General features: G+C 37.4%; 2 protein-coding genes across 2 annotated transcripts in view; both read right to left on the reverse strand.

Moving 5' to 3' along the window:
* Window positions 1-2,246: 2,246 nt before the first annotated feature.
* LOC118803216 (GTPase IMAP family member 9-like) lies at window positions 2,247-6,466 on the reverse strand. Its single transcript, XM_036563747.1, has 4 exons — window positions 6,414-6,466; window positions 4,943-4,990; window positions 3,594-3,638; window positions 2,247-3,135 (listed from the first exon to the last, which is right to left on the reverse strand). Exons 1-4 carry the CDS (start codon window positions 6,436-6,438, stop codon window positions 2,276-2,278), a joined length of 978 nt encoding a protein of 325 aa, XP_036419640.1. The 5' UTR covers window positions 6,439-6,466; the 3' UTR covers window positions 2,247-2,275.
* An 8,820-nt stretch (window positions 6,467-15,286) lies between these two features.
* The window catches only part of LOC118803214 (NACHT, LRR and PYD domains-containing protein 12-like), a 19,012-nt gene continuing 17,314 nt past the window's right edge, over window positions 15,287-16,984 (reverse strand). The window contains exons 12-13 of the mRNA XM_036563745.1: window positions 16,977-16,984; window positions 15,287-15,883 (exon numbers count right to left, since the gene is read on the reverse strand). The exon at window positions 16,977-16,984 is cut by the window's right edge and continues 40 nt beyond it. The gene's annotated coding sequence lies outside the window, so the exon portion shown is untranslated. The remainder of the gene's footprint in view (window positions 15,884-16,976) is intronic.

The following is a 16,984-nucleotide window of genomic DNA, read 5'->3' on the forward strand; positions in this document are numbered from 1 at the left end:
AGTGCAGTTGTCATTCCAACACGTCTGCCAACAATAGCCAGAATATTAACATTTATAAAGTAGTAGTGTATCTTGCAAAAACAGTAAGTAATGTTGAATGTAACAAGTTACAAGATCAACGATGAACAATGAACAACACTAGTCAGTTTCAATGACTACATACATGCCATAATTCATTTTTATTGGAATATATTGTGCACAAAACAGCTTTCATGGTACTTAAAATTGATAATAATACAAATAAAAAAGTAGGAATTAGGAAGAAAAGAAAAAGAAAAAATAATAATGACAAGAATAAAAAAGTAGAAAAAAATACAGCAAATTCATCTTACGGGTCTGACAAGTCTGATTTCTCTCCACACACTCACGGTGTTACACTTCTCCAAATCACTCTCCTTAATAACAGTAGCTAATGTAAGCAATGTAATGGCACATAAATACAGAACTCAGCTGATTTGTGATGCTGTCTTGGTAATTAATGCATTGAGTTCTGCATAGCAAGTGGTGTTAGCTTTAGCTAAGATGTAGCCACTTTGATGGATTGCAAACTTTCTTTGAATATTAATTAGATACTAAAGGTAATTCATTTGAAGTTGTCTTTTCAGACTCCTGCCAGATTCATTGAACTGCCTCAATGAAAGAGTCTTAAAATACATCAATTACACATACAGATAAAACTGACACATAATTTTTATTTATCAAACACTACAACAATCACACATCATTTTTGGAAATGTGACATGTAAGCATATTAATAAAAGACTGCACTGTTGAATAATAGCTAGTCGATTATATATAAACGACATGTTCTTTATTAAATTGCTTGCTGAAAAGAAGTAAATGTGGACAGAGCTGAGAGGATAAGAGGTTGCAGAGGTTTCAAGAGGTTGAAAATAATGATTATCAAAAAGTTAATGTTAATGTTAATGTAACATTTATGTTGATGTTAACATTATGGGAAGACATGTCCAAATTAATTTATTTTTTGAATGAAAACATTAATTTTGTATTAATTCAGAAGTAATGAACATTCAACAGCCATGCATATCATACAATCATATATGCAATTTTCATCTAGTGCAGGACAATGTTATGTTAGCACCAAGCTAGAACTTGTGTACATTAATTGTCACATTTATGGCAGCTCTATCTTAAACCATTGATATTTGAAGTTTTTAAGATGTTTGAATAACATTCTTTACATTGTATCTGGTACATTTACAGTGAAGCCAAACTATGCGAGATGCCTGTCAGCCTAGACCTACTTAAACAAAGCTACATCACCCCCCCCAACACAAACCCCCCCCGCCCACACAATTTTCTCCCCAATTTAGTCATGTCCAATTCCATTTACTAGTTAAGACTCCCACAATCACACAATGCTACCAGTGCTAAGAGGGTGAAGGCTAACACAGGTTTCCTCTGATACCTGTGAAGCGCGAACTGCCACTAACCAAACGTCATTGGACAGCTGAACGCACTCGAAGAAGAACGCAAACTGCCAGTTCTGTTACGTCAGCTAGCAGACGTCTGCGCTGACTAGCATCATGCTGGGTGATGGGGGGAGAAGGGGGGGCCATCCTGCCCACCCAGAGAACAAGGCCAATTGTGCGCTCTTGGACTCCTGGCCACGGATGGCTGTAGCATCATCAGGGATTGAACTCATGATCTCCTGAAGATAGGGCCAATGATTAGACGGATGATTACACTGTTCGGGAGGGGGCGGCACGGTGGCGCAGTGGGTAGCGCTGTCGCCTCACAGCAAGAATGGCCTGGGTTCGATTCCCAGCCAGGCGACCAGGGTCATTTCTGTGTGGGGTTTGCATGTTCTCCCCGTGTCTGCGTGGGTTTCCTCCGGGTACTCCGGTTTCCTCCCACAGTCCAAAGACATGCAGCCAGGCCACTTGGACATGCTAAATTGCCCCTAGGTGTGAGTGTGTATGTCTGTCTGTCTGCCCTGTCCAGGGTGTATCCTGCCTTCCGCCCAATGACAGCTGGGATAGGCTCCAGCACCCCACCGCGACCCAGAAGGATAAGCGGTTTAGATGATGGATGGATGGATGGATGGACTGCTCGGGAGCCTCACAAAGCTACATCCTTAAGCAGGGAATTCTTAGTACAGCTTAAGGCCTTTTAATTCATATCATTGCAATTTGTGACTGTAAATATAAACAATATACCTCCATATTATATTTTATCACTGAACGTCTGTCTATAATCTTTACTTGTGTTCTTTTTGTGTTGTTTCAGACTCTCTAATTTGAGTCCTACTCATTTATCTACTTTTTTTTGCTTCATTTTCATTATTACTCCTAAACTTCTTCACTGCCAAGTTGATGCCTGATCCCACAGCCACTGCAGCACCTGCTCCTAGTACCACAGCTGGTAGTGCTACTAGTTCTGTTACACCCAGCACTACCCCACCAGCTATAGCTCCTGCTGTTCCTACTCCAGTACCCACTGCTAGAGCTACATCCTTTACCTTTTCTAACTTTTTATGGCGGTCAATCTTTTTCTGGGCTTTGCTAAACATGTCATTGGTGTACAGGTGTCCTCCATTGTCCTGCACCATTTTATCTATGATCTTCAGCAGCTCTGTAACCTGTGTACGATCTGTTATGTTCCTGTTGTTTACTGCATGATATCTGCCACCACAGCTTATAATCACATCTGTAAGTGCTTGTGAACTCTGTATGTAATCTTTCAGCTTTGTCCCATTTAGCTGATCGGCATGAGTGAACAGAATGATGGTGTATTTCACAGAATCTTCTCCAAAATTACTCTGGATCCACTTCACAGCATTATTGTCCTCTTGAGTGAACCTCCCTGTCAGGCTGACAACAAGCAGAATGGCATGTAGTCCGTATGGTTTTGGGATAATCTCAAGACACCTTTTCATTTCCTTCCTCATTGATTTGTCATCCATTACATTATCAAAAAACCCAGGAGTATCAATGACTGTAGTCTTTCTACCCACCACTAACCCATCAACTCTTTTAGTTTCTCTAGTCACACTTCCAGCAGAGGGCTTTGATTCAAACATTTTCCTGCCCAGGATGGTGTTTCCTGTTGCACTTTTTCCCTCACCGGTCTTACCCACCAGCACGAGTGTCAGATTAGAAATCCATTTTAAATCTGAAAGAAACATGTAAACACATAATAAAAACAATCAAACAGGCAATGGTCTTGGGGGGGGCTTGGATATTACTGAGATCTTATGGTCTGAATTCTGATTTTGAGGTAATACCATTTAAGACAACTTAACACATACGTTTATTTTAAACTGTACTTTGTGTTCTATGAGGTCTAAAATGTATTTGCTAGTGTTTGCCAAAGGCTCTTGCTACCAGTCATATTGATATATGAAGATCATCTGTCCATACATTTTGAAAAACTTAAAACCTACTGCCATTCAGCACATGTAGTCTGCCTGCAAGCTGCATATGTTTTAATACATCATCTGGACCTCCAGAATCCAGGGAAAAACACCCATAGATGTGGAAATTTTGCCAGAGCTTTGGTTTGTGTGTGTGTGTGTGTGTGTGTGTGTGTTAATAATTATATTATCTATTTAATAAGAGAACATGACTTACCAGTATGGCCAAGATCAATCTCAATTTCATCTTCTCCTTCCAAGACTGCTGAAAAAGGAGTACAAATAACATATAAGAATAAATACATAAAAAGGAAAGAAATAACATTTATTGCCTGTTTTGACATAAATAATTAGTCCTTAAAAAATTTTCATTAGATGTTTAGCTCTGAAAATTGTATGATATAGTAATAGACCACTGTCCAAATGAAAAACATTTAATGATCTCTTAAGTACTGAACATTTACATACTGAAATTGAACACTGAATTTAGTGGTATTCTGTGGGTTTATCAAAATAGAGAAAATATTGAGAAATTGTGAATAAGTGCTTTGCCCAAGAACACAACCAGGTATACCTAGTCAGTCATGGGAGTGGAACTCACAACTTCTGGTTCCAGGCTCACCTCTCCTACCAGCTTGTTATCAGTGCACAGTTCAAAAGCCAGTATTCATGATGGTAAAGGGCATTAGTGCACATGGCATGGGTGACGTGCACATCTGTGAAGGCACCATTAATGCTGAACGATATATACATAATTTGGCAACATATGCTGCCATCCAGATGACGTCTTTTTCAGGGAAGGCCTTGATTATTTCAGCAAGACAATATAAAACCACATTCTGCATGTATTACAGCAGCATTGCTCCGTATTAAAAGAGTCCAGGTGCTAAACTGGCCTGCCTGCAATCTAGACTGTCACCCACTGATAACATTTAATACATTATTACATACAAAAATACAACAAATGAGCCCCAAACTATTGAGCAGCTGAAATCCTATATCAAACCAGAAGGGGAAAATATATCACTTTCAACACTACAGCAGTGTCTCCTCAGTTCCCAGACACTTACAGAGTGTTGATAAAAGAAGAAGTGATGAAGTGGTAAACAGGCCCCCGTCCCAACTTTTTTGGAACGTGTTGTTTGCATCAAATTCAAAACGTGCATATATTTTTCAAAATCAGTTTCAACATTTGATATTTTGTCTTTGTAGTATTTTCCTTGAAAAATATGGTTTACATGATTTGCAGATCATTGAATTCGTTTTTTATTTACATTCTGCGCAGGGTTCTTTGCATGTTACACCACCTCTGAACAGCAGGGGGTGTCTTTTTCCCCTTACACCTTTGGGGACCAGGTTAAAACCCAGGTAGCTAAACAGCTAACACTTAGGATGCTATACCAACTTTGACCAGCAAGGGCAGCTACAGCTACTATTTTTTACTCTTTTACCGTTTGTGGACCAAGCCAAACTTAACTGGCTCAACACACCACACCAGCTTCAACCACTAATGGGTGGCTGATTCACCCAAATAGAAAGGGAGTGTATGAAAGTAGTGCTACTTACCAGAAGAGAAAGATGATGTTTCATTGAATTCACTGTCAAGCAAACGCACTGCAAAATGAATAAATAAATAAATAAATAAATAAATAAACAAATATCACTTGACAGAACAATTAAATGAGATTTCACACAAAAGCATTGTCAGACAGATGCAGTTTATTAGAAACACCTATGTTGCATCCACACACTGTTACAGACAGTAACAGACTGCAGGATATCTTCCTTCCCCACAATCCATCAATAAAAGAGACCACCATAAGACCACCACTGACTAAGGAATCATGCACTGTCTTGTAGCAACTGCTTAAAGCTTTTCTCAGCTGGAGCTGCATTATGCCATTTGTACAATGTAAGCTCCTCCCCTATTTGACTCTTTCACAATGTTAAAAGACATTTGTTGATACTTTTTCCTTAGCCTGTATTCTAGAGATCATATTTCAATTTAATATCAAACTAAAAAAAGTAACTTTGTATATATTTCCCAAGGGTGCCAGCAAATCTGTATACCAAATCTTTTTCAAGCAGCTAATAGTTAATAGTTTTTTTTTGGTTTTTTTTGGGGTTTTTTTTTTAATGTAAAAGGGCCAGACATGGTAGGATGTGTGTGAGTGTAGCTTCATTAGGACTTTTCAAATTCAAGATCAGAGCAGACACTTCAGCATGCTAAGAATCAAAGCTTTTAGATTTTAGACAAATCCATACCTGTAAACTGATTTAAGATGAATAAAGCCCAAAAACAATAAATGTTATTAAGAAAGCTTGAGAAACAAGGGGCTAAGTATTGTAAATAAAGACTAGTAAGACTTTACCAAACACAACAGATAAGGAGAACTACAGACTGATGATATCATCGGCAAGTCAAAAGTGAAAGTAACACTGAATGAAGGTACCCTGTCTTCTCCGTCACACAGTACATTCTGCATCTTTACATTTTCAAAGTCTTTATCCATTTATCTGATTTCCCTTTTCCTCATATTAACATGATGTCTATTAGTATTATACTTACTTATGTATTATTAACTAAGAAGATAAAGTTAAACTCAAAACTGTGGACACCCCTGGTCAACCTTTATTGATTTTTGAACTGAAAAGAAGTAAACACAAGCTACGCAACAGATTGTTCAAAAACAACATATATATGCAAATGTTAACGCACAGTTACTTTGTATTAAATACGAAATGTCACAGAAAACTCCAGCATTACAGTGAATTTGTCTATAATACCATTTTCATATACTGATAGTGTTCCTACACAATACCATTTGGAAACACCTCAATTGGAAAAGGTGTAAATGTCTGCAACACAAAATCATCACCTTCTCCTTTAATATTAACTGTTAATAGTTCTGAACTTCTCTGATATTATCTAACATTTTAATGCTATCAAATAAAGCCATTCATGATTTTGCACCTAGAGAGAACATTTTAAATAAGTTTTAAAATATATAATGATTTAAAAATTGTATTTACTCACTATAGTCACCCATTCTCCTACTCATTGTCCTGTAGCTCTAGATCTTCTTTTGGTTGTGCAGATTTTGCATGTCTGCAGCTGGTTTTAGAGTTAGAGTTAAAATTCAGCTGTATAACTGAATGTACTGTATATGTGAGCAGAAAAATTAAGAGCTCTAGTAAGATCAGTTCTTCTGGTAGAGTTTAAATATAGTGCACGGAAATGTACCCTCCCAGAGCTCTCAACCCATCAGAGAGCTTGTGGTTATTCTTTTAGCAGTGAAAATGACCACAGACTTCAAACTGCCTGAACTACAAAACTGAAAGCACAACTGCTGCAGCCTCATTCATAACACTTCAGTTCACTGGACATTAAAATGTAATTAATAAATTACATTCAACACCACAATTTGGTTCTCTATTACTTTGATTGTTTGTACGATATGCTTTTGTTTCTCCAAGTCAAAGCTGAAGGGCAAGTTCAAAATCATGCCTGTCTAAACATTAATTGGATAGGGGTGTGGGGGCATGTTTAGAAGACCAGAAGGTTAGAGAGACCAGCATTAAGGTAAGGAGGAACTTGAAGGTGATATGGAGGGGGTTGTTGCAAAACTTGATTATAGAAAACAGAAAGAAGGGATTGAAAAAAGTAGAATGTTGGAATAAGTATGGCGTATTTAGGTGTGTTCACATACCTCAGTGTCACTGCTGGACTGAGAATAGTCCACCAACCAAAAATATCCAGCCAACAGTGTCCTGTGGGCAGCGTCCTGTGACCACTGATGAAGGACTAGAGGATGACCGACACAAACTGGACAGCAAGAGATGAACTATCGTCTCTGGCTTTACATCTACAAGGTGGACTTACAAGGTAGGAGTGTCTAATAGAGTGGACAGTGAGTGGACACAGTGTTTAAAAACTCCAGCAGCACTGCTGTGTCTGATCCACTCATACCAGCACAACACACACTAACATGCTGCCACGTCAGTGTCACTGCAGTGCTGAGAATGATCCATCACCCAAGTAGCACCTGCTCTGTGAGGGTCCATGGAAACAAGAAGGTGGTCATAATGTTATGGCTGATGTGTGTTTGTTGCATTTGTGTTTACATATGTATGTATTTGAGTGTGAGCTTTCAGTTTCAGTATAGATCCATGTGAACAGCAGATAAACGAAGTTTCAGTTTTGCTAAGAGATCAAAGAGTTTAGCATTGTGTAAGACACACCTTGTCTCCTTCCAAGAGGACGCTTTCTTCAAAATTTGCTGATGTCTGGAGAATAATTCTGGGGATGACAAAATACATAAAGAGAACTGAGCATCATGTCTGCTACTTGAAGACTTTTGCCTTTCAATTGAAACAACTATTCATGATAGGCTGGTAGCACATATATATGCAAAGGCCTAGTATGTGAACATGGCACTTCCTGGTCATGTACTCTTGCTGGTGATCAGACTGAGAGTGAGAGTCATAGAAGATGAGAGGAACACAAATGACTTCAGGAGAGCTTTGGAGAAGATGCATCAAAGCACACCATAATACTCTTGACCTGTCAGAGCTTCCACATCTAAGCAAGCTCATGTGTCTGCCCATCTGGTACTAGTATAGATATACTTGAACATCATGCTTACAATGATGCTCTTTGAAAAGATGGACAGATTTCATATGCATTGAAGGAAGTGTGCTCAGCCCTCAATCATTCTAAAGCCATATACTTTTCCAATTGAGCCACAGCCTTTGAAAACATCATGTCATGCTGTATGGTAGGTTAAAAATGTATACCTAATTCAGCGATTAAGATATGACCAAGTCATTCACAGTGGTCGGAGTGGTTCATTGTAGAGAAATTCACCAACTGACCACTTCACAATAATGGTGATAGGAGGGGGTCACACCATCTACCATGCAGATATAACTATATTATCTACTATTTTAAAAGCATCAGTGAGCCCACAAACCTATGCCTTTCTTTTCATACACATCATCCATCTGTAAAGACAGATACGCATTCATCCACCTCGTTTTCAAACAGACAATGCTGAGAACATGTTAACACCCTGCTTCACACAAGTCACGTAGTCCGTGCATGTTTTAAAAGCTCTTGACCAATCAGAGTTCCCTTTATTTTGTGGCTGTCAATCTTTTACTGGTACAGGAAGCCTCATGAGCCAACCACAAACTTCTGTTTCTCACATTTACTCATGTTAACATGACAGAACTGAAAAAAGGGCCTGACAATGATTTGACTGTTTGATGGGTTTATGTTTATTTTACTTGCCGACATTCTCAAATGTAAGTGAAGATAATACTGGGGTGGCTGCCATTTGCTCTGGTACTGAGAATGGGGCTTTGGGGCATGGTATGTAATGAAATTGTTAATGTAATGTAATCTTTTGGTGACCTCCCCTGCAAGTTTGGCTGTAGGCAGGGACTTTTTCTGTTGTTTCTTTAATAAAAGAGAAGATGTTAAACAGAAATTACGGCTTTTCCTGACACTCCTTTTGCACGGTCACTATATTATTAATACAAACAGTACTATTTTGCAAGTAATAGGAAGAAAGACATTGGAGATCCATAGTGCCATCTTGTGGGCATTTCAAAATGAGAAATAAAACTCTGTACTCCACGATATCATCAATGCAAACAGTACTATTTGTAATTAATAGGAAAAAAGACACTGATGATCCATAGTGCCATCTTGTGAACACTGATGATGAAAAGGGTATTTTATGGTTTAAAAGCAGTCTGACTGCTTATGGTTTATCTGTCTGACTGCTGTGAAAATTCCAAGATTGTCCTGCTGTGGGAGAAGACGACCAAAGTATGTTCTGCTTAAACCTGTTTAACTACATTCAGAAAATCAATAGGCCTCATTCACCAACCTTTAGTAAGAAGAAATTTTGGTAACACTGTCTATGAACATCATGTTTGTAAGCATCTATAAACACATTCATAGGACGTTATAATGCACTCAGAAGGCATCATAAACATAACAAAAATGTATTACACGTTATAGCCATGCCTATTATGCATTATGAATTGTTAACATAATGCATTATAAGTACTGTTCATAACAAATTATAAGAGCTCTTAAGTCGTATTTGTCCACTCTAAGTAAAGTGAAGCGTACTGTACTAAAGCCTCCTCCAGTGTTAAGAGTGAGGCTTCAAGTTGAAATATTTACTGAAGGATTTACTGAAACACTAAAACATACATAATAAAGCACATTACAGGCTTCAAATGTCAGAGTTTAAACTAGAGCTGCCATCAGTGTTTTACCCAATGTGGGAAAGTCAATGTACACCACCGTTAGCTTGGCACTAACTTAACACTGCATATCCAATAGAATGCTAGCAGAAATTGGCATTACTGTAGTGCAGTGATATTACAGAGTGAAGGGTTCTAGTGCTTGACGTTAGAACCAGTGAGGGAACAAATTACAATGACAGCACTCGACTATCTCACCTCTCCCTCTCCAGGCCTTCACCCACAGTGACTTCATGCTAAGTGTGATGTCAGAGGGAGTTCAGGGGAAGGGCTGATGGGTACTTGGTTTGTTGTGATGTAATGTAACATTTAAAGTGTAATTCAGTGTGATTCATTTTTATAAATATTTATAACCATGTTTATAGTGCCTTACGAATGCATTATAACGTGTTTATAAATGCTTACAAAGGTGACATCCATAGAAAGTGTTACCAAAATGATTTACACCTTATAGCCATGTTTATTATACATTATGAATTGTTAACATACTGCATTATATCTAGTGTAATTAACATGTTACACTGTCAGTGCCAAAAAAGTCATTCTCAGCTTGCAGAGTGTAAAGTGAGACAAATACATTTATTTATGCCAAGGAATTTCTAGAATTTTATTTCTCACCATGGGTGTTCTTAATAATAACAATGATAAAATTAGCAAAAGCTAATAACATATATATGCATGTACCAAAGTTAATATACCAAAGTGCAGACAAATGTCACGCATCCCTCCAGCTCAGACTCTCTAATAAACTCCATTTCCCAGAACTCTCTGGGAGATAATGTGATTGAGGCTCCACCACCATCCACCAATCAGTACTCATCCTCACCTGAATATAGACCTATTTCACTTGTTCTCTATATCATGTGAACATACCTAGTTAGGATATACTGTAAGCCCAGGCTTTAGACTAGAGCAGTGTGAGGTATTGTTTCTATGTTTAGAGCTGCTGAGCGTTCATTCTTGTTGTCACTGCCTTACTGTGTATCAGACTTTGCATCTGTATTTTCGACTTTGCCTTTGTCTTGCCTCTTTTGTACCCTGTTTGCTGGTTCCAGTCCCTGTTATGTTTTATCTTTTTTTTGTATTTGGACCTTCCTGGCTTTTGACCTCTTAACTGCACATGTCTGGCCAGTTCTGTCTCGTTACAACAAAATTAATCTCACAAAGAATTAGAGCACATTATTAATTGGATAAAATCTACCGTATATTGTCATACTTCTAATATGGCCACAATATCTGTCCTAGACTCTTATCATAACCAGTAATTACGCTATGTAATTTTTCTTTTGTGTTTTCTTTTGTGTTTAGTCATGCTTAAACAGAGTAGAGACTACACTTACACTCCATATCCTATCTACTTTTTATTCAGTAGTTAATAGTAGTACAGTTACATTGTTTCTCACTGTTACGTCCAACGACTTATTATTTACATGTCTTTTTTTTCTTTTCTCTCTTGCACAAGCTTCCGTTCTCATCAGCTTCCTGCTCTTCCATCATAGCCGTCAGGTGCTGCTGCTGAGGGAGGTGTAATGGGCGCGCTGATTGGCTGTGCTGAGATCGGGGCAAGAGCTTATAAGCCTGGTGACCGGTTTCCTCAAGGCTCCTCCTCCTTCCCTTGGTGTTGTCGCCGGACCAGCCAGACCAGGAAGTTCTAACACTGAGTAGTTGGGCCTACTGTCCGTGTAGTTGCTAGTCTAATGTGTTGTGTTAAACTGCCCACTTTGGTGGAAGAAGACTTAGACATCTAGATTGGAAGCTGTAGGGGGTGTAGCCTTGTTTTCTTTGTCTTTGTTTTTGCTGAGGGAGGTAGGTTATGTTTTTGTATTTTTGTTTCTTTTATTTTGTATAGGTAAGTAAGTTGATTGGGGAGGTATAATTTTCTTTGTTCTTTTTTTTGGCTGAAACCACCCCTGAAGCTTAAGCTACCACTTTCCATAATAAAACTCATGAGACTAGTAATACGTGTTTGAGTGTGATTGGTCTGGCGGGTTGGTAATGGGAAGTTGGGGGAGACACTTTTATGTTGCGGCCTACCCTAGACGGGTCGTAACACTCACATTGTAATAAGGGCACTTAAACATAAAGTGTTAAACCCCTTTTCTGTGAAATATTTTACTGTTTTTATTTTTTTATTTTTTTTTTTTGTTCATTAAATTCAATAAAAATACACAGTCATACAATTACAATAAATGAGACAATGTTAAAATCATAATTTGGTAATAAAATGATCAAACCTCAGATAATCGTGAGGACTAATATACAGGCGATTGTGCCAAAATGTTTGTGCTAAATTGTTCTATTAAAAGCTATTAAACAAAATATTACATAATCAGGTCCTAGATATTTACAAAGATTATGTTATGATCTATTTACATCCAAGGTATTGAAAGAAATATCGATAATGTAAATATATGCAAAATCATCATTTTTTTGATGATCATCGAGTTTTGGTCTGCAGGCTGAGCCTTGTTTTAGCCACACCCCTGCATTTTAGAGCAGGAAGTGAGACTGCATCCCTTTGTTTTGAAGTAAATGTGTTTCAAAGTCTGAAAATCAGTGTGGAACATTAAGGATAGTCTTTTTTAAGGAAAAAAAGAACTGTGTTATTTAGAAACATAAAAATCTTTACAGTAGCTGAAGTCCATCGGAAATCTTTATCAAATGTTTGGCAATTGGTCATGTTGGATTCAAAAAGTTGATCATTTTAGCAACTTTTAAAGCACGTAAAAATCAGAAAGCATTACAGAACATTTTATAAAAAGATAATTTCATGTTTGGACAACTATGATAGGCAATAACTAGCATAATGCCTTTACATTTATTCATACTGCAAAAGTGGTGCTTTTATTTGAGTAGTTTACGATTTCCTAACTTCGAGATACAGTAAGATATGTTTCCTAAATTAAGATAAAATTTGCTTCTGTAACACGAGTTATCTTGAACTTGCCTTAAATTAGGATGTTTCTGTAATGCGGCTCCTGGTAAGTGTGCAGTGCAAACTCCAAAGTATTAGATATTTATTTTGGGTAGATTGATGACATCTTCCAATACAGATTACTTAAATTACTTTGTTCCTTGTCACTTCTGGGTGAGCTAATGCTGGCGTGCCTGCCTGCTGCTGCTCTCTTGTGTTTGTTTGTGTTAAGTAATGCATTAAGTAATTTTACTGTAGTGGACTTTAGTACTCTCTTTAACTTCTGGGGATTCAAGCCTGCTTGTTAAGTTTTCTTCAAGTGATTGTACCTTTTTAATACACATAGAACCACTGGCCAAGGGGGAGGCCTTGCAACTATTTTTTAGAGATCATTTTTAAATGCTATTTGTTAGCTGTGGGAGAGTTTTTAAGCTTTAAAGTGCAGCTGTGTAAAGTGGAGTTGTCATGTTCTGTGCTTTGTGTTCTAGTGTCCAGAACCCCTAAAAGCAATAATAATTTTTTTTCAGGATTTTTTTCTTACTTTTTATTAGTTATTTTATTTAGTTCTTAGTGATTTTAACATTCATGTCAGCTGTCCATTCAAGCCTTTAGTAGAATAATTTTTACAGCTTATTGACTCTTTCAGTCTGACTGAGCCTGATACTGGCCCCACACATGAGCATGGACATACTTTAGACCTTGTTTTGTCACTTGGTTTCTCGGTGTGCAATTTAGAGACAGTAGATGCATGTTTGTCTTCTTTCATGCAGTTTTCAGCTGTCTATGTAAATTCTCCCCTAGTTTGTACTATTGAGAATCCTCTTCAAGGCACTAGAGCTGATGAGCTGACTGCTTTATTCAATTCTACATGTGCTGATGTTATTGATTTAATTACTCCAAAATAAGGTCTCAGCCATGGTTCAGTAATGACACTCCAATGGAAATGGAAAAAAGAGTTTCTCAACAGATTTTCAGAGAATGTCTACCTAACTGTCAGTGCATGGTGAAAGCTGCTATGACAAAATACTTTGCAAAACTGCCAAACATTCTTGTAGTCATAAATTTCTTTTTAGTACACATAACCTACTACATTTTACCATTACATTACCATTACATTACAAAATTGAAGATTATGTTTTATCCACAAAATTGACAATATAAGATCACATATCTCATCTTTGGCCCATGACCCCTCTGATTCACCTACATGTTCTGTTTTCCTTAGTGAATTTGAGCCTGTGTCTTATCAATGTCTTATCAAACTGATTTAGTTATGTGTATGAGGCCTACAACTTCCACATCATGTCTTAAAAATGTGCTGTTATTTTAAAAATGTCTGGCTTGGATCCATTGGTCCTCAAGTTACCGTTCTTGTCAAAAGTTTTGGAGAAGATTGCCTTTTTTCAAATTTCTTCATTTTCAGACATACATAATATCCAAGATACATTTCAGTCAGGTTTTAGAGCACACCTTTGGAAAGTGTGCTATTTTAATTTTTTTAGATCCTTTGACACTGTCAATCACATTATTTTCTGAAGTGTGGTGTTGGCATCCAGAGTACTGCACCGAAGAGGTTTGCCTCACTTTTCCTCCTCCTCAGTGCCGATTACTTGTGGGGTGTCTCAGGGCCCTGTCTTAGGTCCTATTTTGTTCTCACCCACTGCTCTACCTCTTGCTTAACCCAGGTGAAAATGGTTCTCTGTGCCTCATTTTTGATTGTCTGAGAGATATAAACTGATAGATGTCTAAGAACTTTCTTAATCTAAACCAAGACAAAACAGATATTATTATTTTCAGAAATGTTGATCTGCCCAGAGCTATAGCTAATGATCTGGGGCCATTATTATCTTATGTAGATAGCCATGTAAAAAAATCTTGGTGGTATTTGATTTTGTTCTTAAGTTTGAGAGGCAAATAAATGCTGTTGCGAGAGGCAACTTCTTTCAACTTAGGAGTATAGCAAAAATGAAAAGCAACATGTCTTTTAAGGACTTGGAAACATGCCTTTATTTCCTCTCGTACTGACTATTGCAACTCGCTGTATTTGGGAACTTGTCAGTTAAGCTTGTTATGTCTACAGCTGGTCCAAAATGCAGCCACAGGCTCCTGACTGGTACTACGGGGTCATTGAACTGGTTACCAGTAAAATACAGAATTGAATTTAAAGTTTTATTATTTATTTTTAAAGTTTTGCATGGCTTGGCTCCAAGCTATATCCCTGACCTCCTCTGTTTATATTTGACCTCACAAGCCCCATGATCTTCTAACCAGTTGCTCTTAGCCATTCCACGATCTTGGGCTGAGGTTCAAAGGTGGCTGGGCCTTTTCTGTAGCTGCCCCAAAAACTCTGGAACAACCTTCAGCTTTTCATAAATGAATCCCCCACCACAGACGTTTTTCAAGTCAAATTTAAACACCCATTTATTTTCTCAGGCAATCGAGTCCTTTTAATGAATATGCTTTCAGTATCTGTTCTATCTTGGTTTGCTGTGTCCTGTCAGTGTAGTTCTTCTTTTGTTTTATAGTTTTTATTTGATTAGTTTTGTGTGCATGTTATTTTCCTTGTTGAATGGATTGTGTAGTTTTGATTAGTTAGTAGTGGTTATTTTGAATTAATATTATTGTGCAGCACTTTGGCTGACACTTGTTGTCTTTTAAATGTGCTATAGAAATGAAGGTGACCTGACTTGACATGTTCTAGGCATTAACTGGCTAAGTACTGTTATGACCTGTCTAGGGGTTTGTGATGGTCATAACATAAAAAAGACAAAAGAGACCCAGTTGACATTTAAACACATCAAGCCATGTTAATTCTTTTGTTTGCACAACACAGAGTGAGTATGCACAACAAACATAACCAGGCTAGCTAGGGATTTAGAGAACTAACTTACCTATGCCAAAATAAAGAAACACAAATACACACCATCTACCTAACTCCCAGACTATATCAAAAACAATAGAAAACATTTAAAAGTAAAAAAAAAAATGGCAGCCACTCCTACACCCTGGTCGGCATAAGAGTGAAAGTTACAGAGGAAGATCATGAGCTTACTGCTAAACAGTATAGGTACTTGGGCAGAGAACAAGGGGTAGAGCTGAGCTAATACATTTCGGACAAAGACAGACAATATACTAGCCATAAAACAAACATCTTGCTGAGCTGCAGTTCTGATCTAAAAACAGTCGTCCCAAGCCACCATGGAGGAAAGCCTCGAGGACGTCAGGTGCAGCTGTCAAAGAAGTACCTCATGCAATCACAGTAAGCATCATTACAGGACTCCAGCCAATCACATGCATGAGTAGGCAGGTTCCTAATAAACAAGAGTGAGAGAGCGATAGAACGAAAGAGAAGCAAGCAAAACAAAACATACATCCTAGGGACGTAACAGTATGAAGTACAAACTACGAGTGCTGTGTAAATATTTAGGGGTAAAATGGGGTTGAAGATCAAGATAGTCTAGCAAAATTACACTGAAATGTCGAATAGGTTCTATTATCGTACTATAAATATGTGGAGCAACAAGGTAGTAGGTATAAACATTATATGTCATATTTAGGGAAGAAAGTAAATAAGAATCATTGCTTTCTTTTACATCCCAGATTGAATTTCGTTTATAGATGATAAACAGGTACACACTATGTAAGACTTTAAAACAGCATAAAACAATGTAGTGCTTTTCTCCTTTAACATGCAATACTACAGAGGGGAATGCTTTCAGGGGCTTATTTCACAAGGCACGTTTATTTAAGTTAGGATTCTTGACATAAAACCTAGCAAATGCAATAGCAGTTCATTTGTTTAATGTGAGGCTTTTTGTATTTACCACCTTATTACTTAATTATCCAATGTTTAGCCTTTGCCTTTTTGACATAAACATCATGATTTCATGAGAATTAATCATAGTTTGAGAATCTAAGTTTGAGTTGACAGAAAATATTGTTGAAATTAAGCATAAAACAAATGAACTGTTATTGCATTTGTTAAATTTTACGTCAGGAATGCTAACTTATTTAAAGTGGGCTTTGTGAAATGGGCCCCTGAAGGTATTTCTCCCTGTACTCTAACTACAGAGAAAATATTAGAGACAAATTAAGTAGTGCTTTTACATCTTTTTCTGACCCAGACCAGGACATAAGAAAAGAAAATCCAGAAGCTTAGAACAAGTTCTCTGCACATTTCCTCATGTTCATAATATTTATGAAATACATATCATTCTGTGTATGATGAGTTAATAGGCTACTCTGATCTCAACACATGCAATGCATGTTAGACAAATCCTTATAAGACCAAAAAAAAAAACCAAAAAAACTTTATAATAAAAGTCTCTTAAAAGACCCTCATAATTATATCAAATACAGCAGAATGCAAAGTAATAGAAAGGGAGTGAAACTAATGCTACTTACCAGAGGAG

The sequence above is a fragment of the Colossoma macropomum genome, unplaced genomic scaffold (assembly GCF_904425465.1).
Source record: "Colossoma macropomum unplaced genomic scaffold, Colossoma_macropomum, whole genome shotgun sequence".
Classification (NCBI taxonomy): Eukaryota; Metazoa; Chordata; class Actinopteri; order Characiformes; family Serrasalmidae; genus Colossoma; species Colossoma macropomum.

Excerpts from the sequence above, each read along its gene's own strand:
- LOC118803216 (XM_036563747.1), bottom strand. The coding sequence starts at position 6,438 with ATGAGTAGGAGAATGGGTGACTATA. Across the intron at positions 3,639-4,942 it reads AACATCATCTTTCTCTTCTG|TCTTGGAAGGAGAAGATGAA; the intron begins GTAAGTAGCACT and ends CTTTTTCAGCAG. Across the intron at positions 3,136-3,593 it reads GATTGATCTTGGCCATACTG|ATTTAAAATGGATTTCTAAT; the intron begins GTAAGTCATGTT and ends TGTTTCTTTCAG.